This window comes from Argentina silus (genome assembly GCF_951799395.1).
Source record: "Argentina silus genome assembly, chromosome: 12".
NCBI lineage: Eukaryota > Metazoa > Chordata > Actinopteri > Argentiniformes > Argentinidae > Argentina > Argentina silus.
The window spans coordinates 1,683,912-1,710,395 of NC_139666.1; the positions used below are offsets into that span (position 1 = coordinate 1,683,912).

Here is a 26,484-nt window from a genome sequence, read left to right on the forward strand (position 1 = left end):
TAGATAGCGAGTTTGATTGAATACGACTCTTGGTTGCCCTCTAGTGTGACAGCGCACCTGTTTTAATAGGCTTTTCAGCTGAGGCAAGGATTTATTTCACAGCTCCTTATTTAGACCAACAAGGACCTCTTAGCCCATGCATGCCCTTGTTTCTATCTCCTCTGCTGTGGTCCGGTCCTGTGGTCCGGTCCTGTGGCAGCAGGGTCCGGGTCCGGTGCCGGTGCCGGTGCCGGTGCCTCCTCCACGCCTGCGCTCAGGCCTGTCTGACGTTCCGTCTCCGCGTTGGGCGGAGCTAAGAACCAGTGACACGTAAGAATCCTGCATTAATATCAAGGAAGAGGCTCCACGCATCTTTTAGTAGAGAAGGATGGCCTTTTCAAATGTGGTCAGTTGTTGATCATTTCGATCTGTCTTGATGAATACCCTTTAATGTAAGAGTCTCGTATTTGGACGCACGGCTGTGTGAGATATAGCACCGACATCCAGCAACGGGTAAAATGAGATTTTCAATGCTTATCTCCGTCCTGAGGCCGATTGGGCCGGTTATTATCGGTATTTCTTTAGGATTTACTTTGAGTTTACTAAGCGTGAATTGGGTAGAGGACTCCTGTGTTCTCGACGGGAAAGCCGGCGAAGAAGTTAGTTCTCCCCAAGAAGGGAATCTGAAAGGAGCCCGGAGACCCAATTCCATATCGACGGCCAACGATGTGGACCCAGAAGAAGACTTCGAACCGAAGATTGTCCCTTATAAACCAGTCCCGCAAAGCCAACCCAAGAAACTTTTCCGGTAAGTATTTGTTGGACGAAATGTAATTATTTCTAGGCTACATGTCAGCCTTCAGTATCGGGGAAGACACCTCAGTCTTGTTTATTTCAGCTCTATGTCCTCTCGTCCAAGAACTTTATTGAATGTCAACTTTGTTGCTGATGGTACAACATATTACACTGTTACAAACATCTATGTCTGCTCATTTAAAATGGCTATATAGGCAGCCCTGTGTTCATCTAGTGGTTTATCTCTTCATTGGTCAGTTGTTGTGTTTTTTAAATCATACTTTTTGGCATTGTTTACAACTTAATACGTCTAAAGAATATAGTGTAACGTTTTAAGGCTACTCACACAATACGACTGATTTAGCAATAATGCTAGCCAGTCAATAATGAATGAGTCATCAAGGCCAACTGAACCATGTTTGTGTTGCTGATACATTCCATAGATACTGTATTTCACCTTGACAATTTGATTCATCCTTCACTTAATCTTTGGCCTAGAGTTCCTAGGGTTCTCAGCCATCAAACTATGGTATTTTTGGTCATATCAAATGAAACTGAGATGTTTGGTTATAGAGAGTTGGCGTGTGCCAGGACTAGTGCCATCCTAGCTTGCTCTGGGAGCATGGCACCATCGGTCATGTCCTTGTTGTGTCATTCTGGTGCTGAGGTACTCTTGTTGACTTTGTTAAACCATCCTTTAAAAAAAGTTAGTTAGTTTTTTTGTCATGCTAAGTAACACTTGAGCAGAAAAGAGATGGACATGCTTATGAACAACACACAACTTACAGTATGGTAATACTTAGCATTAAATTGCTCCATATCTGTGTAGTAGGCCTAACTTTGTAGTAACTACATTACTTCAGTACTACCATGTAACACCATAATACACCATTGTTAGTATAGTAATTACAGTGTTACTACATTGGCATAAGAGAAACAAGAGGGGGTATGTTTAGCACTGCCTTCACAGCATTCTATGAATTATGCTCAGTGATTCCAGCTACAGTAGGTGTGTGTGTGTGTGTGTGTGTGTGTGTGTGTGTGTGTGTGTGTGTGTGTGTGTGTGTGTGTGTGTGTGTGTGTGTCTCTCTCTCTCTCTCTCTCTCTCTCTCTCTCTCTCTCTCTCTCTCACACACACACACACACTTTCTTGAGGCTTGAGGGAATTCTGTAGGGCCCTAGTTACAACTCCTGGACAGGCAGCCATTAAAAGACGCATAGTGTAACTACTATGTTAATGCCCTCACCCTGTCTCACACAGAGGTTGGTCTGACTCTGTTGCATGAGATACAGCTTTGTGCTGCAGGCCCCTCTGGCTCCAACTCTTAAATCTTGGACTCTGTCCAATGTCCAGGTTTCAAAGGCAGACGATGCTTAATCATATTTGAGGAGAACGGTGCTGTGACCTGACTCACACTTCACTTAGCACAGCAACTCAATTAATGATGGATTTGCACTCGTATTACACAGACTATTGTGAATTGTGTTGTGCCTGATTAAAGGATGGTGATTGGTTTTCAAAATCCAGTTCTAAATCATTGAAATACAGAGCTGCTTATAGTATGTCACAGTATGGGCCTACTTGTTCCACTTGTTTTGTAACTTTCAAATTGAAAAAAAAAAAAAAAAGGTAGTATACACTCACAGTACCAGTCAAAAGTTTGGACACACCTTGCCACGAGTGTGCAAAGCTGTCATCAAAGCAAAAGGTGGCTACTTTGAAGAATCTAAAATATAAAACATATTCTGGTTTGTTTAACACTTTTTTGTTTACTACACAATTCCATATGTGTTCCTTCATAGTTTGGATGTCTTCAATATTAATCTACAATGTAGAAAATAATCAAAAAAAAAAAAGAAAGAAAGAAAAACCATTGAATGAGAAGGTGTGTCCAAACCTTTGACTGGTACTGTACATGGGAATGTCTTTGTGTTTTTCAGGGCCAAGTACATTAGCTCAGAGCTGGGGATCCGGGAGCGTCTTTTTGTTGGAGTTCTGACGTCCAAAAACACCATTAACACCCTGGGAGTGGCTGTCAACCGGACCATCAGCCAACACCTGGACACCGTGGTCTTCTTCACCGGCACGCGCAGCCGCAAAATCCCCCACGGAATGGCCGTGGTCACCCACGGCGACGAGAGGCTCATTTGGAACATGTTCCAGACCATCAAGTACATTCTGGAGAACAACATCCAGGAGTACGACTGGTTCTACTTCGTCCAGGACGACACCTACACGGAGGCAGACCGGATCAGAACCCTGGTTGGCCACCTGAGCATGGACCGGGAGCTGTACATGGGAAGCCCTGAGGAGTTCATCGGCGGGGAGATGGAAGGCAGGTACTGCTACGGCGGGTTTGGATATCTCCTCTCCCGGACCTTGCTGCTCCGGCTCAAACCCTTCCTGGAGAACTGCAGGAACGACATCCTGAGCGCCAGGCCTGACGAGTGGCTCGGCAGATGCATCATCGATTATGCCAACACCAACTGTGTTGATGAGCATGAGGTATGTTATCATTTTCTATTGGGAAGGTCTGTTCCATGGTTTAAGATCCCCGATTCTGAATAAGAGAGGCTTGATCTTGTTACTGCTCTTTTCTTAAAACCACATGTCCACTGTCGCCCGCCGGCATTTCACTCCAAAAGGTGAAACAGAAACGTTTAATTGGCGTCATAAACGCTGCAATGCATGGTCCCCAACATGTAACCTCATCTGTGACGGCTTAGCTTGTAAAAAGCTGGTTTCTGCTCAGTGAAAGTAAAGTGTTAATACACCATGTGGTGAACATTCATACCAGTAGACTGGTATCTTGGTGGTAAGTTCTGTCTGAAGGCTGCAACGTTTATGAAGGTTTATTTTGTTTTCACACCACATTTGTCCTTGGATATGAATGGAATTTAGAGGAGGAGGAATTGTGTACCCACTAGAACTGGCCCATTAAATCCCACTCCTCTCTCCTACAACTCTTCCCCAGATTGTAGCTGTAAAAGAGGACATGTATTTAATGTCAGTCAGTTTACGTAGTAGAACAAGGGTGGAATAAACTCCAAAACACAGTTGCAATCACAGAGAATAGAACAGTGTTCCACCACTTTCGTTGCAGCCTCCAACCGTGCTTTGGCTCTGTGTTCTTCATAGAACCGGATGGCTGTCTGTCTCATCTCAGCGTGATCCCAGGGGTAGTGTGTCCTCTCTGCTGTGACACAGCGCTGTGTTCTCCACTGACTGCCAGGCCCCCAGCAGACGCCTGTCACACAACTTGTCTCTGTGACAGTTCTGAGAATGTTCCGTAACTACATTCATCGAATCTGTTTTTGTTTGCTGTCTTACTCTCTTTGCCTCAAGGGGGCTGCATGCACTTTAGACTTCGTAGTAGGATGTTACTTTTTTTTCCCCCAGCAATATCACAGATAACCCACCATCCATTCTATATATCAGTAAAAAAAAAAAAAAAATTGGACACTTTACAAACATTTGACATGAGTAGTTAAAAGTGTTGGTCTTAATATTTTCCTGGGCAGTTTGCCTCGGATACCCTCTGCTTCCATTTTCTCCCCTGTGGCCTGGCATTGGAACAGGAAACCATCTTGTTTAACAGTCTTAACAGAAACAGAGTGCTTGTTTCGCTGCTGCGTGGTCATCATAGAGCCCCGGGCCGGAAGAACTCCTGCAGAGACATATCTAAGGAGGGAAGTAGGGGAAAAGTCAAAAGAAATTCTTGGGAGCAAAAGTGACTCAGTTTCTATGAATTGTGTGAGTAACACACACAGAACACTGTGCTGCACTGTATTCTCTACAGTGTGGTTCTGATTTGAACTTGCTGATAACAGATAATCAGATAATATGTAGCACAGACAGTGCTTGGTTCTTCCTTTAGAGGGGATTTTGGGGTTGTTAAGCTGTTGACAAACATTTGCAGTCTAACAGTGACCCCTCTGCTCATTGGAGCAGCGGTTTAATTCCTTAATAGTATGATCAGATTGGGATTCACTTTTTCTTCCAATACCTTCCTAAGCAGTTAAGGTGCTTACTCTCTCTATCCTAAACGATTGCCCTCTTAGATTAGGTTATAGGATCTCATTGCCTATCATGGTCAGCCCCCAAAGCCCTGCCCGATGGCCTCCTGGCACCTCCACCTCTACGAGACTCATCCCTGCAGGCTACATACTGACTGTCCCTCCTAAAAACCTCTTCACCCCCCACGACCCATTTACATTTACATTTTATCCAAAGCCACTTACAACAAGAACATTTGTCTAAAGTAAATAAATCATCAGTCATCATAAGAAAAACTAATCTATGCTAGGACCAGGGGCCTTTGGCAGTCACAATCTCTTTACATTTTTACATTTTTTTACATTTATGGCATTTAGCAGACGCCTTTATCCAAAGCGACTTACAACAAATACATTTGTCTAAGTGAGTGAATCATCTATCCAACAGTCATCATAAGATAAAGTAATCAATGCTCAGACCAGGGGCCATTGGCAGTCACAATGCTAGAAGAAGGATTATTATTATTATTATTTTTATTTTTTTATTAACAGGAGACTAACTTGTAGTAGGGGTGAAGAGCTCTTTAGCTCTCTACTGTTAATAATAATAATAATAATAAATAAATAAATAATAATAATCCTTCCTTCTTCTAGCATTGTGACTGCGAATGGCACCTGATCCTAGCATAGATTTTTGCTTATGATGACTGATTTGATCCTGTATGGTCTCTATCGTCTCCATCAAGACGTCTTCATTCAGGATGGAAGCCTCCATTTCTCAGTCCATTTATGTACAGTAGATATGCTGTGGGAGAATTCCACTTTTGTGGACATCTTATTTTTAATCTCATTTCAACACTTTAACCAGCACTGGAATGTGCAAATTTAAAATGGTGTCCTCTTACATGTGGTGAGGATAATTTAAAATGGTGTCCTCTTACATGTGGTCAGGATAATTTAAAATGGTGTCCTCTTACATGTGGTCAGGATAATTTAAAGTCAAGCATGTGTGGCTGTCACATCTCTTACAGTGAGAGAAAGTGGTTGCTGAAAATGAAATATTTTTTTGCGATAGCCGTATCATTTGTTTGTTTCATTTGTTTTCACTGACGTGGGTCACAGGGTTAATCTGTTGTAGGAACGGATAGTCAAACTCCCATTGCGGAAAGCTCTTCACATCCATTATGTCAAAGTGGTGCACCATCATGGCTAAATATCTGGATATCACTCTGAAATATTGTCTCTTAGTGAGGAAATATGACAAATTGCCAGAGGCAAACTTGGAGTTATACTATAGTCTCCCTCTGACACGTCCTGTTTTTTTTCCACGCCTCTTCTTTTCTCTGTCTCCCCTTAAGTTGATTTACTACATCCAGAAAGATAGGAAGGCTTGCAATCCATTTCCCAGTAAACAATTCTATCACCTCTCGACCATCCTTGACAAGGACTTTTTTTGTCTTATCTGTCTGTGTCTATTTTTCCACATCTATTATTTCTCCCATGTCACCATTTGCAAAATAATACTGTATGTTGATTTGTATTCAGGGGCTGCAGTACTACCGTTATGAAATGGGCAAGAACTCGGATCCGAGTAAAGAGGAGAATGTGCAGTTTAAGAATGCCCTCACCGTCCACCCGGTGTCTGACCCTGAGCAGATGTACAGGCTGCACAGGCACTTCACTGAGATTGAACTTCAGAGGACATACGATGAGATTGCGACTCTGCAGGTAAACTGAGCCTGAATGGCACAAAACATCCTCTGTTCAATTGCAAAAGACCTTGGTGTCGATCTCCTTGTCCGTGTTTTAATTTAACATCAAGCAGCGAGGGGGTTATCTATTTCAGTCAAATAAAAAAACTCGACTCGACAGTCTGGGTTGGAACTAAGCAGGTTTTAATTATAGTCTTATAGTATCACTGTCAGATGATTACTTTTAAAGGTATTGTATATCTTTTTTTTTTCTTTCTTTTAAAAAAAATATATTTTAAGGCATTTCTGCTTTATTGGAATAGAGATAGTAGAGATTGACAGGAAGGATGGGTGAGAGAGAGGAGGGATGACATGCAGGATACGTCGATGGCCGGAATCGAACCAGGGACCTTGCAATGATATGGTATGCGCCTTAGTGTGCTACGCCACTGAGCGCCCCGGTATTGTATATCTTAACATTTCCTCATGTTTCCACAGGCCGAAATAAAGAACGTCAGTCAAGTTGCTTTCGATGGCAACCGAACGTCTCAGTGGCCAATTGGGATCACCCCTCCTTTCGAGCCGAAATCTCGCTTCGAGGTCCTGAAGTGGGACTATTTCACAGAAGATCAACTGTTCGCCTGCCCCGACGGTTCCCCCAAGTGCGAGCTGAGCGGCGTCGACCGCATGGACGTGGCTGACGTCATTGAGATAGCCATGGGGGAGCTGAACAAGAAGTACAAGCCCGTCCTCCACCTGAAGAAGCAGCAGCTGATCAATGGCTACCGGCGCTTCGACCCCACCCGAGGAATGGAGTACACCCTGGACCTGCAGCTGGAGGTGGTCAACCAGAAAGGCCGCAGCCGCTCCATCGCCAAGCGGGTCCACCTGGTGCGTCCTCTGAGTCGCATCGAGATCATTCCCATGCCCTACGTCACCGAGGCAACCAGAGTTCACATTATATTGCCGTTGACCCTTCAAGATCGGAGCTTCGTCAGCCACTTCTTTGAGGTGTTTGCCACGAACGCGTTTGAGACGAGTGAAAATGCCATCCTGACGTTCCTGTTCATCTACGACCCACTGGAGGCCCAGCAGGTCAACCAGAACGACATCTTCGCCGGCGTCAAGACGCAGATAAACGCTTATGAGCGCAAGTACCCCGCGGTGAAGATCCCCTGGATAAGTGTCAAGACCGAAACGCCTTCTCAGATCAAGTTCATGGACATCATCTCGAAGAAGCACCCGGTGGACACGCTGTTCTTCGTAGCCAGCGTCAACACCAACCTGAACTCAGAGTTCCTCAACCGCTGCCGCATGAACTCCATCAACAACTGGCAGGTGTTCTTCCCCATCCACTTCCAGGACTTCAACCCAGATGTGGCCTACCACAACCAGCAGCCCCCAGATACGGTGGACCTGGTCAGGGACGCGGGCCTCTTCGACCGCAGCTCCTTCGAGGAGGCCTGCTTCTACAACTCTGACTACATGGCGACGCGCGCGCGCATGGCCGCCGACGTGCAGGAGAACGAAGACATCCTGGAGACGCTCGACATCTACGACATGTTCGTCAAGTACTCCGTCCTGCACGTGTTCAGAGCCATGGAGCCGGCGCTGCACCAGCAGTACCGCGACCAGGCCTGCAACCCGCGGCTCAGCGAGGACATCTACCACAGGTGTGTCCAGAGTCACCTGGACGGCCTGGGCTCCCGCTCCCAGCTCGCTATGCTGCTGTTTGATCCAGAGCAAGGAAACAGCACTTGAACACTCCCCTTGACCTCCCCTTGACCTCCCCTGTGTGTGTGTGTGTGTGTGTGTGTGTGTGTGTGTGTGTGTGTGTGTGTGTGTGTGTGTGTGTGTGTGTGTGTGTGTGTGTGTGTGTGTGTGTGTGTGTGTGTGTGTGAGAGAGTGTGTGTGTGAGAGAGTGTGTGTGTGTATGTGAGAGTGTGTGTGTATGTGAGAGTGTGTGTGAGAGTGTGTGTGAGAGTGTGTGTGTATGTGAGAGTGTATGTGAGAGTGTGTGTATGTGAGAGTGTGTGTGTGTGTGAGAGTGTGTTTGTGTGTGAGCGCACGTGTGTGTGTGTTTTAAAAAGAAATGCAGTACATTCCTGAGGAAACTTTTTACTAAATGTTTACAATATAAATGTGCTGTCAACACAAAAGAGATGCTGGAACCAAATGTCGATGTAGTCCAAATTGCTTAGCAATTAAATAATTTCAACCTTATGATGAGGTGGTTATAATGAGCCACCTTTTCAGAGGTTTATTGTATTGTTCCACCTTTGAAGTGACTATTGAGGGTAAGGCTTTAAACAGGCACAGCTTTTAATACTTGCTCCTTTGCAGTTTAATTAATCACTACCAAAGCACATTTCAATCGGTGTGCCTTTTTAATACATTTCATTTTATTCCTTCCTTCGTATTTTCGTGCAAACAAATATTTCAGGTAAGATGTATAGAGCACGTACACAGTTTTCTCCTATATTACACATTGTGTCATTTTTATAAGCGTGAGCAAACAGAAATACCTTTTTTTTTTTTTAGATATATGGTGTGACTGTAACTGTAGCAAAGCCTCGTGAGGCAGTGAGGGGAACTCATCTCTGTTGGAAGCGTGTCGTTTTGGCCCTGTTCTGTTCAGATGGATTAGGAGATTCCTGCTGGGTTGAGTGGATGAGACAGTGTACAGTACCAGTCAAAAGTTTGGACACACCTTGCCAAGAGTGTGCAAAGCTGTCGTCAAAGCAAAAGGCGGCTACTTTGAAGAATCTAAAATATAAAACACATTCTGGTTTGTTTAACACTTTTTTTCTTTACTACATAATTCCATATGTGTTCCTTCATAGTTTTGATGTCTTCAATATTAATCTACAATGTAGAAAATAATACAAAATAAAGAAAAACCATTGAATGAGAAGGTGTGTCCAACCTTCTGACTGGTGCTGTGTGTCACTGCTGTATGTAGCCAATGGTCCTAACAAAGCGAGTAGGTCCTTGTTCCGGTACAATCCTCTCACCTTTAGTTTGAGACTAGCTGTAAAGAGCACCTGAGAGACTAAGGCAGGTCTATACAGGTCTAGTCTACCTATACAGGTCTAGTCTACCGCGCAGAGCCACGCTCTTGTTTCTCCATGGGGCTTCCAGACAGGAGCTAGTCTTCAGCTGTTTTTTTATTTTTTACCAACATGTAATCTCAAAATATTAAAATTGAAAGTGTTTGAATTGGTTGACATTTTAAGAATGTGGTTGTTAAGGGCAACAATGATTGTGGTACGTTGTGTGTAATAGTTGTAGTCAAAGTTACATGAAGGCAACATTTATTTTTCAACAAAATATTCCTAAAAATATACATAGTCAGGAATAAAATCAGCATTTCTACAGTTTTAATCAACTTAATGCATTATTACTATTATCATCAGCAGCGTTAATACCATTTGTGAAACTATTATTTATGGCTTTGTGCTTACTGTACTTGTGATTATAACGACCTTGTACATAATAGTCTACCATAAAACTAACAGCTCTACATGTACATCCCAGATTCACCCCCAGTGTAGTTCAAACAGAGGCCTTTTCTATTGAGTGGTGCTGGTACTCAAAACTGAGTTTGAATTGTCAGCTTAAGTTAAATATGTGCAATACTGTAAAGATTATATAATGCATTTGGATAACTGTCCAATCTGGGACAGTAATTTAAGTTATTTGACATGTGCTGCAAGTACAGTAACATGTTATTAATAATATTTATGAAACCATGACAACATCCATCGTCCCCACACTGGCATGGCCTACATTAAGACTAAATACTGTTGTTTTTGTGTTTATTGAACATGTACATTTATTAGATTCAGTTACACTGTAATGTATTGAGCTGAGAGAAACACTACAGACACTTTTAATCTATCTTGAAATGAATGCATACAAATAATAATAAGAAAAATGTCCCTTGTAAATCCAGATTTTACCTGTATATCCTGATTTCGCAAGTGGTTTTGAATTCAAAATGTTTTATGTATGTCTATTCTTTCAATAGAGACCATATGAGATTACATAGTGCAAATTCAGAATGCTGAAGTTCAAATAGAGATTTCCATTGTATTGTGTGTGTGTGTGTGTGTGTGTGTGTGTGTGTGTGTGTGTATGTGTATATATAATAGTTGTACTAAAATGTTCATGACAAATCCTCTGTTATAGTCTTGTTTACACAGACTGTAACATTGAGATGATGCTATAGACCTTCCTGCTTTGTATTTTAAGCCTTGTCTATTGAGTATTATCTATTTTACTACTAGTATAATTCCAACTATTGGATTCAGTCACCATAGATCAATCATTTATTGACCAGTAATTTGAAGTGTATAGTGTGTGTATAGGCTTTCCAATGTTGGCGTTAATCATCCAAACATCCAATGTTGGCGTTAATCAAATCCATTTATCATCTAATTGAGAAACGGTGACAGTTTGGAAATTAAATCCATATCCTCCCAAAGCAGCTGGGCCAAGGCTCCGCCCACCCAGAGGTCGTCATGTATACTGTACAGCACAAACTTTGAATGTTGTTTTGCCGATCTACGGATAATTGTTAATACAATCCAACGATGTCACACCTTCAGGCACTAATAGAAAACAAAATACTGTACTTATCGGTTCTTTTTCTGTTACAAAAATTTTGTATTATTCACATCTTTTACTCAAAATATTTCATTAGTATCCAAGAAATATGTAGATAAAACACCCAGTGTGTATACTGAAATCATCAATGAACTGTGAATTATTGTAATTATGAAATAAACAATATTTAAGTATGAACATGTGTCTTGTTTCTTCTTTAAATGTGCTGATGGCCGGTGATTGAAGGGAACAGTACTGTCCATCAGTCTTTTCTCTATTGTTAGGAGAATTTAGAATCTATTGTTAGGAGAATTTAGAATTTAGAATCTATTGTTAGGAGAATTTAGAATCTATTGTTAGGAGAATTTAGAATTTAGAATCTATTGTTAGGAGAATTTAGAATCTATTGTTAGGAGAATTTAGAATTTAGAATCTATTGTTATGTCCTCTCCATCGTCTTCCAATCACGTCCTACTGAGAAAGCACCGGAGGAGACGATCTAGATTCCTCCTCTTACTTACCCTCCTCCAATGCTTTTAGAGGAGGGGACGAGTGGAGGACAGAGGAGAGGACGCAAGGAGAGGACAGAGGAGAGGACGCAAGGAGAGGACAGAGGAGAGGACGCAAGGAGACCCTAAGAGTTGAGGAAAGGCAGTTGAGGCTACAAAGCCCAGGTTGTCCTTTAGGTGTCAGCAACAGTGCACATATTCATTCAGCTTCGCTGCCCCAGACCATATTGGACTCCTATCAACCTTGAATTGAATTGTGAATTTTGTGGATTCAGGACTGCAAACGGCAAAGCAGTTTCCCTCAGGTTTAAAACCACACATTCTAGTTGCTGCACCAGCATACGGTACTCATTATATACCTGTCTGTCTCCACAGGACGGTATGTTCCTCCACACATGAGCCTGAGATGATATAATGAAGTAGCTGACTACATTGTTGTCAGCGATACTGTATCTGAGAGGTTTAGTTGGGGAAATGGAAGCAGGGAAATTGCCTAAACAGTATTTATAGCTTGTGTATTTAAAGGGCCCCATACATACTACCCTCTGGCATGCTGTGAAACCACTTAACTACAGGGCAGCGGAGAGTCAATTGTATGTTATTATTTCGTACTCCATTTTACATAGAATCCTTGGACTTTCTCCTCCCACAGGCCAGAAGGGCATTCAAACAATTCACACAACTGGTAGCAGTAAAGCTGAAAATAAAATCAAAACTTTTAACTTCTGTTTTTTGCGTTGTTTCTTAAGTGTGTTAGTACCTGTTGCTCTGGAGGCAAACGGTTCAGTCACGCTTAGACATTGTTTACATCTTATTTGTATGCATGATTCCATATAATGTTGTGTTTCTTCATGGGGAATGTATTTTGCCTGAAGCCTGTTTTTTTTTTTTATTGAACCAACCTGCCAGTTAACGTATACGTCCTGGTTGATGTTCTCTCCAAAAGTCACAATGAATATCAAAGGTCACAGCAGTGAGTGGGATGGTCTGACAACCGTTCAGGAATAAAGCACTCTGTTGGAAATAAACATGTCAATCATGGAGGTGAATAAGTTCATCTGCAATATAGATCATGTAGGAGGCATTTCATTTAACAATCTAAACTTTAATATTTGTTGTACTTACCATAACATTTATAAAATGTGTTCTAACAGAAGAAACAGTCACAATAGCAGACTTCTGTACAAAATGTCTTGAGCGGTTGTTGTTATCTGAGTGAATTGTCCGTGTGTCCTCCAGCTGCTTGATGGCATTGCTCTGATTTCTCATTTTGAAAATGACCCCCTATTGCTGTCTAATGTGGAACATTCAGTTCAAAATGCGAAACATTTGCAATACACAATATCACAGACAACTTGATTTTGATTTTGTGAATACACAATATGCAAAGAGTTTTACAGAATGTTTTTTAACTGAGAAAAAGAAAGAAAAGGAGACAAGAGAAGAGGTAGATTCAGAAATTTTAAAATGTACATATTGTCAGGTGGGGGAATCCAATAGCAACTTCTACAGCAGTAAATGTGCCACTTCAGCTCTTCCCAGCATTGGGTTAAACAGCAATAGTCACATATGCAACTGTAATGACCAATTGATTTACTTATTCCTTGCACACATACTTAGGCGGGCCAGGTGCTACACAGGTGCTACACAGGTGCTACACAGGTGCTACACAGAGCACATCTGTGTGCTGTAGGGAATACAGGCTCTGACCATGGACATGTACAGGATGTGCTGTAGGGAATACAGGCTCTGACCATGGACATGTACAGGATGTGCTGTAGGGAATACAGGCTCTGATGATGGGGATCTACAATACCTGTACATACTTGTTAACCTAAGATAATGTAACAAATGAAGCATTACTGATAATGTGCTCCTATATGGACTCTAGTCCAGCGGCCCCTGTGAATGTGACCTGTCAGAAGATACCATTATTGATGAGAGAGGGGGGGATTGTTATGCATAGCCAGTCACAGGACACCATCAGAGATTGTGATTGGGAACCTTTGAAAATGTCATCGTGACACACGATTATGAATATTAAACAGCCCATGATTACTCGCCACGGAGGGGAGTGTGTCTGTATGCTGATAACGTTGTCATTTTCACTGTGGACACAATTCAGAGAGCACTCGACTACTGCATGACTACCATATTAAGATCACAAACAAAATCCACAAATAAAATGGTTAAGAAATAGTTGTATTCAAACATCTTTATATCTATTTATGTGACCATATGCTGTATACGGTATGCAAAGAGGACAATAAAGTCCAACAACTTGGTGAAGGTCATGGACCCACAGTGGATTGTCAGGAAAGAGGACTCAAAGTGATAGGTCTGTCAGTGAGGCTGTTTCACTCCAGAGAGTTGACAGCAGTGTTAGTCCCGGGTCCACCTTTGCTGTAACTACTTCAGTATCCAAGCCAAGCACAGGGGACAAAGAACAGTAATTTTGGAAGCCACTTTACTTCCAACAAGGATTTTTTGAAAAGACTCCTCTGGCCCAGTCTTTAAATAGGGCAGCTCAGCGTCACCCTGTCGAATGTGCTCAATGATGTGTATTATAGTGCACACACACACACACACGCATACACACACACACACACACACACGCACACGCACGCACACACACACACACACACACACACACACACACACACACACACACACACACGCACACACACACGCACACACACACACGCGCGCTAATGCATGCCCGATCCGTGAATAACTGCTCACCTTTTTCCCACACAGAGGCTTACAGAGAAGGGGAATGCTTTGGGCCAATAACATTCAACCTCTCATTGATTGCTTTGGATTTAAGCTGTGAGATCATTGACTTGTCACACTTATATTAGGGCTTTACGGGATAACATTAAGTATTCATAAGTTGGGGGGGATCTGTAATCGAGATGACCACAGTTTTAGCAGAGGTCCAGATGTAGGTGCAGCGCCAGGAGGGTCACACAGCGTGTTCCTCTGCTTTATTAGTGTATTTTATGTAAATGTCTTCGTAAAATTATTAAATTTAAGATGTTTATCTTTAAGAATTTTTCTGAACTTCATCTATACCCAAGCAAGTCAGTCAATTAGTGAAATAATTACAATATCATAAACCAATAATAATACGTAGTGTTGCTTGGAACAAATGCGTTTCAATCATTATCTTTCATAACAGGTTTAAACAAGAAGTCAGTGTGATTGCTACAATCATAACTGCTATAATTTCCAAAACATCATTTCTAAAATATATATAAATAAATTACAAAAAAAATATATTACAGAAGTTATATTAAATTAGAATAACCATCAACCATTTAAAACAGTACTTTCTTTGTATTAAGGTTGGACCTCTATGTACAGATACAATGCTACTCTCTAATGTACATTTACCACAGCGCAGACATGGTAAATACAGTAGGCGGGAGGAGGTGCTATCTATCTTAAAAGTGATGGTCGTATGGATTTAGCACGCCAGAAGACCACTTCTTCTTCAACTCCCGCTGGTGTTGTTTGAAAACACCTTTACGCTGATGGTGACGGTGGCCGTTTCTCTTCGCTATTCTCATCTTGTATACAATATAGAGGGGTAATTAAATAATTACATAATGTACAATGATATGACAGTTCAAAATAGTAGGGTGCACGGTGTGAGAACGTAGAGAAACGCGATTAAGGGAGCTACAGACGGAGGGTAATGGAGGGTGATAGATAAATCAGATTATTTTAGTATTAACTGGATCAAGATGACATGCACTCCTCTTCTTGCTCCCCTGCGGTGACCATGTGTGGCCAGCTTTCCGATCGACGAGGAACAAAGGTGAAAGTCCCCAGCTGGACAGTAAGTGTGGCGTCCAATTTGTGCCCCACACACGAGTGGTCTGATAAGCAGCACAGGTTTGGTGTTCGACTTTGGCTGTAGCTTTCACTGATGACAGCAAAAGAGGGGCTGAGGTCCAAGGGTCTGTTATTTGGCCCAATCACAGAACAGAGAGCTCACGTCTCCTGTTGTCATCAGGGCTGGAACCTCCACTGGCTCTAGCAGGCGAAGTCTTCGAACACCCCGTGTATCCCGTGGTGGTGGTGGTGGTTCGGTAGGATGGTGTTTCCGTAGGCTCCTTCAGGGTGACTCCTGGTCATGTCACTGCACTCCTGGTGGCAATGAATTACAATTAGACACAGCTAATAATACTATAATAATCATGTAAAGTATGTGACTTTGGCTCGATAAACCAAACTGATCATATCTGGTACTGTAGCTTCCGGGGGCATGTAGCCTAATCCTGTGCAATGGGATAAAAAAACAGATTAAACTTGATTTCCTTGGGGAAAACTAGATTTGTAGCGATGTAGCTCCCAACGATGACACAGAACAATGTAATCACAACTCTATTTTCAGTTGGCTCGTTTTGCTTTGGGCTATTTCCTCCTCCTGCACAGAGCTGTATGATAATGTTGGCTACGTGGCGTCACTCTCAAACCAGAGGACTCACCTCAGCTTTCATATCCTCTAATCCCACCGTTGCCACAGTGCTGGCCTGCTGTTGTTGTTGTTGCTGCTTCTTCTCCTCCTTCTGTGGCCTCAGCAAACGCTGTAGCCTGTGCTTGACCACCTGGGTTCAACAAGCGGTCGAATGGAGGGATGGATGGATGGAGGGACGGAGGGAGGGGGGGAGGGATGGATGGATGGAGGGACGGAGGGAGGGTGGAAGGAAGGGAGGGGGGAGGGTGGGTGGGAGGAAGGGAGGGGGGGGTTGATGGAAAAAACAAGCAGTCAGGAGTTCACTCCCCCACCATATCTGACATGTCTCCAAGCTCAGCGTAGGATTTCCATATCATTAGCCTCGTACACGCGAGTGAAATCCTTCACACCCATAATTGACACATTTACAGTGCTGGGCCTCACATTACTGTTGAGAGGGTTCAAGCACCGCTGACACTGATGGAGGTCGCGTTTTAGTGGCGTCCTGGGGTTTACAGTGTAAGACAAGCTGACATTTTAAGGTTAGTCACTCTGGGAGCCTCAGAAGCCATGCACATACAAATACGACAAAGAGACTCAATGTACCTCATACACATAATCCAATATTTCTAAGATTGTCAGGACGCTGGCCCCGATGAACAAGCCCATCTGGCCACCGATGTCACCTGAAAAAAAAGAAGTGACTTCATCTTCTGATATGGTTCCACCATTACAGGACATGCCAAATCCCACATGGGGGCTTAATATGAAACGTGAAAGCCCAAACATCATAAGCTCTGAATCAGAAAGAGAACACATCACAGGTGCATCACAGGTAAGAGGAACTCACCCAGCAAACCTGCAACGTCGTACGCTTTCTTCTGTTCAATCGTCTCGTAGTTGAGAGTCTCAAAGAAGATATCCAAGACTAGGAAGTTGTCTCTAGGGATATGAAGGTTGTAGAAAGAGAACGCAGCAGACATTTATAGCAGCTCGGTGATTCACTGTTCACCTTTATAACAAAGACAACAGCAAAATTGCACGGTCTATCGCAGCACAAACTCACCAGGATATTCACGAAAAGAAAAAAAAACTGCATACTGTACCATGTCATTTTTATGGTCACCATAAACTGTCATGACAGCACTTTCATGTCTTTAAGCAATTAAAATGAATCAAGTTAACGATAGTCTGATTATGGGGTGTTTAAGGTTTAACAGCGGTGAGCAGTGATTCAGTGAACATCAGGATGGTGATTAGTCAGTCCCTAGGTGGGTTGGTGTGCAGACTTCTCTCTGTGGTTTGGGTTAGTCTGATATAGACTACCTCGTATCTGATATAGACTACCTCATATACCTGATATAGACTACCTCATACCTGATATAAGCTACCTCATATCTGATATAGGCTACCTCTCATACTATATATGACATTTAGTTGACGATTTTATCCAAAGTGACTTACATTGCAGTGAGTGCATACATTTCAGTATATATGGTCCCAGCAGGAATCAAACCCACAACCTAAGCGTTGTTAACGCCATGCTCTACCAACTGAGCCACAGAGGACCACACTGAGCCACAGAGGACCACACTGAGCCACAGAGGACCACACTGAGGCACAGAGGACCACACTGAGCCACAGAGGACCACACTGAGCCACAGAGGACCACACTGAGGCACAGAGGACCACACTGAGGCACAGAGGACCACACTGAGCCACAGAGGACCACACTGAGGCACAGAGGACCACACTGAGCCACAGAGGACCACACTGAGGCACAGAGGACCACACTGAGGCACAGAGGACCATACCTGATATAGTCCTCTGTCTTATCGTACTTCCGGGAGAGGTAGCGAGCAGAGCCCTTGCTGGGGATCTTGACCATGGAGAGTTCTTTGCCGTAGCGGGTCAGGTTACAGGGTGTCTCACAGGGACAGGTGTCCCCCGTGCTCTTCTGGAGCATAGCTGCAACACAGGACAGAGCGTCAGTCTGTTACAGAGCCTGGGGTGAGCAGGCCAGGCCAGAGCCAGACTAGCCTCAGGTGGTGATGGGATGGCTGGCATACACAAACCGAGGCCCTTGTTCTGCCAGGTACCCGTCCCTTGGTATGGTACAGGTGTGCTAAGCTTCACCTCTATCCTCCAAAAGCCTTTATTGAGATGTTCCAGTTAGCACGCTACGCTAACCTTTTACGTGACGTTGTTATTATACAGTAATTAAAAAAAACAGCATTGCAATTATTCTAGTCACATGTACATGTATGTGTGGTTTGGTAAACTAGTAATTACTTTGTAATTCCACCAAAAGAGCAGTTGCTTCTCTTGTTTTAACAAAACAACACTTAACTCCATAATTATGCACTTACAGAGCAATTACTTTAACCACTAGACAGAAACCTAATATAATGTTTTTAATAGAATAATTACAATGTTACAACACAGGTATAAGAGGAAAAATGTTACCCAGGTTAGTATGATCCAATGTTACCTACTGTGCATGCATCTATATATCAATGGGACACACACACACACACACACCCATAAAGTACTTGTACACACACACACACACACACACACACACACACACACACACACACTACTGTGTATGCATAGACCAAGACTTATTCATAAGCTCAGCACTAAAAGCAAACACATCCACATTTAGAAAAAATGCCAAATACATACACTAAACACAGACCACAATGCATAGCTTATTTAAATCCCTCTTTTCACAACAAAATTCAATTCCTAGAAAAAAGAATGCCAGTGTCTATGACCTGATAACAGTAATTCACATTTGGTGAGTTATGTGTTTTATAACAGTTATAATGAGGTTATTTGTATGCAGGGGCAGCACCGAATCTATTCTTGGACTGAGGGGGAGGGGAAATCACCTATATAATATATATAAATATATATAGATAGATAGATATATAATGTTTTAAGTTATTACCTTTCACAAGGAGTGAATTTATTCAGATTATTTGAGGAGAAAATACAGCTGATACAAATATGAACAATTCTTGAAAGATATATCTAGATTTAGTTCACCCACCCATTAAATGAGGTTGGGTTTCCTTTGAAGAGGTAGATAATTAAATTTCTGGCTTATTAGGCCAGGAGAACATAATTGTACTGATACATCTCCCATCATATAATAAACCGGTTCTTTTACGGCCGTCATCATATCTTTCAAACAAGGCACCTCTGCATGGAGATAAGGTGCCCCGGCGCTGGTAGGAACGTGCGCCGCTGAGATGTTCGTGACGAAATATCAAATGACTGTGAGAGGCTGGAGAATGTGGCGGGTAGGTGGGTGGGTAGACAGGTGGGTGGGTGGGTAGACAGGTAGGTGGGTAGACAGGTAGGTGGGTGGGTAGATAGGTGGGTGGGTAGACAGGTAGGTGGGTAGACAGGTAGGTAGGTGGGTAGATAGGTGGGTGGGTAGACAGGTAGGTGGGTAGACAGGTAGGTAGGTGGGTAGATAGGTGGGTGGGTAGACAGGTAGGTGGGTAGACAGGTAGGTAGGTGGGTAGATAGGTGGCATGTTGTCACTCACCGCCAGCACAAACACTCCCAGCTCCAACAATTGACATATCGACGTAAAAGCAATTTCATTTCATAATCTGCTCCCATTGGGAACCTCCGGGCCGTTCAACCTGAAACCTAATATTTCTGTGTTGTGTAAATATTCATTTTGAGTTACTGATTTTAGCGTTGGTTCACTTAGGGGCATCGATCTATGATAATGAAGAAGGAAGGAAAGAAAGCATGTCTTACCGAGCGCTTTGTCAACACACTTGATTTTACTGGGGGTGCAGATATCGGCGTTTCCTGGAGAACAAAACATGGAATGAGTCTGACTGATCAATCAAGAACAGAATCATCGTCGCCCGTGTCTGCCAACATGAAAAAAAAAACGACTCCCCATTGAGAAACAGAACAGTGTCTTATCATTTGTCTAGATATGAAGGGAGACAGGCGAAGATGAGTTCTATTTACAATGTCTTGGCCGCGTTGGATGTCTGGCTCTGATTGCTTTGCAAAATGGAGCACTCCAGCCCCACCCCAAAGGCATATTTAGAAAGTCTTTAAAAACCAATCAATGATTCACCTTCCCGGAGACAAACAGAGCGCAGGAGCCACTAATGACAGGAATTCATCAGCAGCACAAATTAATGCTTGGGAAATATGTTCGGCACCGAAGCCAAAATGTTGTTTGAGTTAATGTTTTGAGAACAGTCTCCTTTTCAATTTGCATTAGGAGAGATTGATTTGGGGATATTCAACTGGGTTTGCAGAGGAGCAGAGCCTTCATTATGACCTGAGGGGTGAGACTGCACACTGTTCACCACGTGGTTCTAATAGGTCAGAGGTCAACGTACAGCCTGTCTATAGAGCTTGTGGCAAGAACCTCCATTAATTAATGAAAAGAAGCAGCCATGTGTGTCACATACAAATCCTGGCATGCTATATGGACACAGAAATAACTTATTGGAGATCAAATAGGTGACAGAATCAACACTAACACTTAACACTAAGTTGCTCTACACTGTTCCTGTGTAGTAATGTTGTATTTACTCATGTAACAGCAATGTATTTCCATAGTTTTGTTATTACACAAGAGGATCAAGAATCACTCCCTATTCCTTTTAAAGAGCAACTTAATGTAAAAGTTAAATGTTACTGGAGTAATAAACAAAAACGGGTGAGGCTAGAGAGACAGGGACATCGTACCGGGCATGTGCACCATCCTGCAGTGGCACTCCCTGACCACCTCCGTGGTCTCGCAGCGCAGACGGCAGGCGCTGATGCTGTAGGTGTCGTATCCTGGGATCATCTGGTCGCTGGCTGGGCGGCAGTTCCCCCAGGGCTGGGGCAGGTAGGTCAGCTGAGCACAGAATGATTGATTAGACCCCTGTCTGAGGCACAGGCCTGCGGGGCGAGGGCAGTAATCTGGGAGAGATAACAGGGACAGGGCCTACCCTCTGCTCCTGACATGAAACAAAGGTCTGGAACCCCGGGGAGACTCCGAAGCCCAGCTGGTGGATGTAGGGAGGCTCGTCCTGGCTGTGGATCTGCACGCGAATGCCTGCCTCTAAGGATGTTTCGTCTTCAGGATGAAAGGGGCAATGACACGGCACGGTGCAAAGAAGAGGTGTAGAGTGGGTTCATTTATCTTTTAAGGTTATTTTTTTGGAGTGGGGCAGTCCCACTCCTATACATACATATATATATATATATAATATATATATATATATACACACAGTACCAGTCAAAAGTTTGGACACACCTTCTCATTCAATGGTTTTTCTTTATTTTTTATTATTTTCTACATTGTAGATTAATATTGAAGACATCAAAACTATGAAGGAACACATATGGAATTATGTAGTAAACCAAAAAGTGTTAAACAAACCAGAATATGTTTTATATTTTAGATTCTTCAAAGTAGCCACCTTTTGCTTTGATGACAGCTTTGCACACTCTTGGCAAGGTGTGTCCAAACCTTTGACTGGTCCTGTATATATATCTTTTATTGCATTGAGATAGTGAAGAAAGACAGGAAAGTAAGGAGGAGAGGGTATGTCAGCAGGGCATGGGCTGGATTCAAACCCCAACTGGGGCTAATTGTGACTATTTTCAGTTATTTTCCAAAATGAACGCTCACATTATGTGCATTGTTGACAACTGTGCTTTGAAAAGAATGATGCCTTACAATCATTCAAAACAAGATCAATTCCCACATAAATACTGTATATTATTCATTGAAAGAGGTAGGGAAATTCTTGATTCATGACAACAAAAACACAACCCATACTGCAGCAGAGTGTAGGTTTATGTGTGACATATAGATGTATGGCTTACTTGTCTCTTTCCAGATGGGTAGATACTCATCCTGTTGAATATCCAACATGATCTCCAGCCCATTCCCCATTCCGCCCTGCTTGGTTTTCTTGGATGTGCTCTTGTTCCCGTTGAAAGTGTAGCATTTCCCATACCTGGTGTAGACCTACAGCATAGGAGAATAGATTGATATCAGGTAATGTCATAATAAACATGACAACATCGATCTGTGCTTCTCTGCTGTGGCAGGCTCATACACTGCATGGTATCGCAATGAAGTTCGAGAGATATGGAGCAGAAAATAAACCAGATGGATTGTACATGGTCAGTAATGTACCCACAGCTATTGCGTCTATAAAATAAAGACAGGAATCTTAGGCCTGGCTATCCTCTGCATAGGGAGGCCAGGCAATGATATGCTAGCAGTCAATCCATTTCAGGGATGTTTGACTGTGATAAAATGCAGTTTTACTCTTCCAAGGAAAATTACATAGCTAGCCCGTGCAGAGAAAACACCCACAACCAAACAGTTCAAAGTGTTTATTTTGGATCTACGCTGATGAGAGGACAAAAATGCACAACGCATATCTAAACGAGGCATGATTTAGACGTTGTTTGTGCCCCTCATCTCAACACAAGCAAAAGTGACACAAGTCTATTATTTTGGCCAAAAAAGTCGTGGAACTCGTGGGGCAGAGTAATGAAGGAATGAAAGAGGCAGAGAGCAGGCGACAGAATAGATCAGCAGGCGAGACAGAAGGGGAGGCTGGGAAATAACAACGGAGCCCGGCGGAGGGCAGATGAATGCATAAACAACCTCTGTCACAGCCTCGGCGTTTTGCGTAATAACAACTCTGTTTCAACTTCAACATCAGCTTGATCCTTATAATTGGTTGTGGGATGACTAAACAAGGGGACCACCACAGGGTGAGCTCTGATCTCAGAGGGTTCTGCAGAAATCAAAGCGTATAACAATTTGAACACTGTAATTCCCCCTCTGCAGCTGGCTGTTCAACACTGTCCACAACAGCAATTAGTACCAGAAACAGACACGGTTCTGTTTACCAAACTGGGACGTTTACAAAAACATGTACTGTATACAAGTCAAGTATGTATCCTTGACTAAAGATGACAAGGCAACAATGTCCTACTGGGTCAGTTGATATGGGTACTGGGTCAGTTGATATGGGTACTGGGTCAGTTGATATGGGTACTGGGTCAGTTGATATGGGTACTGGGTCAGTTGATATGTCCTACTGGGTCAGTTGATATGGGTACTGGGTCAGTTGATATGTCCTACTGGGTCAGTTGATATGTCCTACTGGGTCAGTTGATATGGGTACTGGGTCAGTTGATATGGGTACTGGATCAGTTGATATGAGTACTGGGTCAGTTGATATGTCCTACTGGGTCAGTTGATATGGGTACTGGGTCAGTTGATATGTCCTACTGGGTCAGTTGATATGGGTACTGGGTCAGTTGATATGGGTACTGGGTCAGTTGATATGGGTACTGGATCAGACAACGTTGTTGGCAGAGCTTCCAGTGATTCATTTCTGTGGCTCAGTTGGTAGAGCATGGTGTTAACAATGCTAAGGTTGTGGGTTTGATTCCCGCTGGGACCATCTATACTAAAATGTATGCACTCACTGCAATGTAAGTCGCTTTGGATAAAAGCGTCAGGTAAATGGCATATATTATTATACAACGTACACCCATTAGGTTCTTTTGGTACTAGGCTCATAAAATGTAGAGTTCCTGTATGTGTTGAATGAAGATTGTCAAATAATTAGTTCTGGCTAGCTCAAATGGTGGACAACGTATAATGACGACACTGTATAAAGTAAACCGATGCCTGACTGACATGTGCTATTAGTTTGAGTTCATTTAATCTCTCCACGGCTGGTTCAGAGCAGCTGTGGAAGTAAGCCGCACCTATCATTGATTTACCCCAGTTCATTGACATACATAAGCCTCAACTGGCGCGGTTTACACTATCTGATCCAGCCAGCAACCGAGAGAGAGAGGGAATCAACTTCAGAAATGCAACAACAACAAACAAAAAAACCACACTCTTCCCTCAGAGTCCCAGGGTTCTGCTCTAGAACTTCGGCTCTTGCGAGAGCGCCAAGGTATTCACACATGATGTCTCCGGAGAGCCGATGGAAGTTTTCCCATCATCCCACCTTGGAAATGGCTGTTGGCAGAGCTTCCAGGGACTCATCTCTCAGCTCCTAGCGCCTCTCTCTCTCTCTCTCTCTCTGTCTCTCTCTCTCTCTCTCTCTCTGTCTCTCTCTCTGTCTCTGTCTCTCTCTGTCTCTGTCTCTCTCTCTCTCTCTCTCTCTCTCTCCGAGAGCCGGCATGATTGATGGACCAGTTTTCTCTTTTTGCGTCTCGTACCAAATTTAGCAAAGGTAACAGGGCTGACTCTGTCAATTCCCAAGGAGAGACATCGCCACGCGGTTGAAGACCCAAATAACTGGACCATGACAGCCTCCTAGCAGACTCACAGAGGTTTAATAACCACTGCAGCGGTGAAAGTACTCATGTATAATCTTATTACTGATAAACCTCGTCTATCTTCTTGTCACTCAAAACCTACTCTTGTTTGACAGTTTGGGTTAAGCATTGGCTAAGTTACTTGATTAATAAGCCTGAAGTCAATATGCTCTCGGCCTATATTGAATGAATCCACATTAACTCTAAGATGTTTATCCCCATACTGTCAAAATTAGCCTCTCCTCTCAAGGACGGATTGCTGAGGGAGATTGCTATTAGCTTAAACATAAACATTTGATGAAATGGCCAAACAACCTCATGAGCAGCTGCATAGTAACATGCTATCCCCATTAGCATGCAACCCAAGTCCATAGCTGTAACTTTGCATTGGAAAGGTGCCTAACTACATCTCATTTGCATAAATCTCTCCTGTTCTAGCACCCAACGTAATTGGGCTTAATGTCAGACCATTAACAGTCTTTTGGCAGTGTTTTTTCTCCAAATTGCCTGTTCACCCCTTTTCTCTCTATTTCAAATGCATTAAGAGGCCCACCACTTGGCGAGCCCTGGTGTGGTAAACCCTAAAACAGCCTGTTTATGACAGTCATCTGACAGTTCCCCGGCGCTTTCCTTTTAAATAACCCACAATAATCGCTTGAATGCGGGAGGACATCGATTTGCTGGCGTGCGGCCGCGTGTCGTCACCGTCCCCCCGTGTTTCAGGAGGAGGATTTGAATTCATTTGCAGAGGCTGGAGGAACACGTCGGAGGACTGATTGGCAGTTCAGTCCCATTAAGGACGGCTCACGCAGGTTTAAGGGTGAGACGGGATGTTCACTGGTTTAATGGCTTCATTACGCCTCTCTGGCAGAGTGCTCGGGATCACACTGCGGCACAGACTGATTGAATATTTACATGACAACTCCAAAGTTTTTGAAGCGTACAGTATATGTGAATTCTGGTTGCTCCTATTTTAAGTCATAAGCTGCTATGCAGGAATGAATGAGCAGAGATGATATGAAAGTAGTTTCAACACTTGTACAATGACAGCCAGAGAAATCAAGGACAAGGGCCGTTTGTACTTCACTGCTCCGGGTGCCCTGGATGGTACATGGCAGTTTAGTCACTTAATTCCCGAATAATCCTGAATCAAAGTATGTCGTTAGAGTCTATCAGAGAGGCAACACGAAACAGATCACATTTGTCATGAGTTAATGCTTTTAAGATCTCAACATACCGGTGGGAAACGGCTCTCACTGAGAGAACAAGACGCTCTTCTGTAGACGCTTAAGGGACAGAGGTTTGGATGAATGGAGGAGACGTCGAAACACGAAGTCTAAACAGTGTTGATAGGAATGTGAGGCACGCAGGGTTCTGCGCCATTAGCGCTCGTCTCCTGGGCAGCTCCGCTACGTGTCTAGGGCTGAGCGTTGGCACGCCATCAAACGCCTTTCATTTATTGTATATCAATTCCTAACTTCATTAAAGAACAGATTGGCGAGATGTCTTCAGTGGCGGTATCCCTTCCATACTGAGCATCAGTAAAACATGACTTGACAGCACTGACCCACAACTGGAGAACCAACTTAAGAGTTTTTGCTTATCACACTAATATGAGTTTGGTGTGAAATTTAATATGTGTAAAAGACAGAAATCAAAACAATTATTTTTCCTTTAAAATCTACCCCCGCGAAACACAAAGAAAGTCACTTACAGCAGTTGAGAGACATAATAACTGGGATGATATTATCTGACACCAACGTATTGAGTCTCTAAGGACCGTCAAATATGTATTTTGACAGAAATAACTATTTGGTAATACTTGCATACCCTCTGTTGTATTCTCTCTCATCCAGTAAGAGGGGTAAATCACAATGATATCTTGGTAAATGTAGCCTACAGAAGAAAGTAGAGGGCATACTTTAATCTGAAATTGTAAAATCAGAGCATGTGGCAGAAAGAATATTTAGCCATTTTCGTTTAGTTGAAGACACACAGTTGAAACACATATTCTGAAAATCAATTTCCAGAATCAGCTCCCACTGAAATAATAATTTCCCACGTTTCACTCTTGGCCTTTAATTCTGTTCCT

The 26,484-nt window shown here is 43.0% G+C and overlaps 2 protein-coding genes across 2 annotated transcripts in view; one reads left to right on the plus strand and one right to left on the minus strand.

Annotated features, from left to right (window-relative positions):
- The first annotated feature begins 372 nt into the window (after positions 1–372).
- Positions 373–11,267, plus strand: chpfa (chondroitin polymerizing factor a). Its single transcript, XM_083682296.1, has 4 exons — positions 373–787; positions 2,716–3,280; positions 6,316–6,498; positions 6,960–11,267. Exons 1-4 carry the CDS (start codon positions 498–500, stop codon positions 8,220–8,222), a joined length of 2,301 nt encoding a protein of 766 aa, XP_083538422.1. The 5' UTR covers positions 373–497; the 3' UTR covers positions 8,223–11,267.
- A 4,352-nt stretch (positions 11,268–15,619) lies between these two features.
- Positions 15,620–26,484, minus strand: part of asic4a (acid-sensing (proton-gated) ion channel family member 4a) — a gene marked incomplete at its 3' end in the record, with an annotated part of 58,633 nt that continues 47,768 nt past the window's right edge. The window contains exons 2-10 of the mRNA XM_083681921.1: positions 21,915–22,059; positions 21,032–21,159; positions 20,784–20,937; positions 19,827–19,880; positions 17,858–18,011; positions 16,894–16,985; positions 16,650–16,729; positions 16,075–16,194; positions 15,620–15,733 (exon numbers count right to left, since the gene is read on the minus strand). Of these exons, the coding sequence (XP_083538047.1) occupies positions 15,620–15,733; positions 16,075–16,194; positions 16,650–16,729; positions 16,894–16,985; positions 17,858–18,011; positions 19,827–19,880; positions 20,784–20,937; positions 21,032–21,159; positions 21,915–22,059 (1,041 nt within the window). The remainder of the gene's footprint in view (positions 15,734–16,074; positions 16,195–16,649; positions 16,730–16,893; positions 16,986–17,857; positions 18,012–19,826; positions 19,881–20,783; positions 20,938–21,031; positions 21,160–21,914; positions 22,060–26,484) is intronic.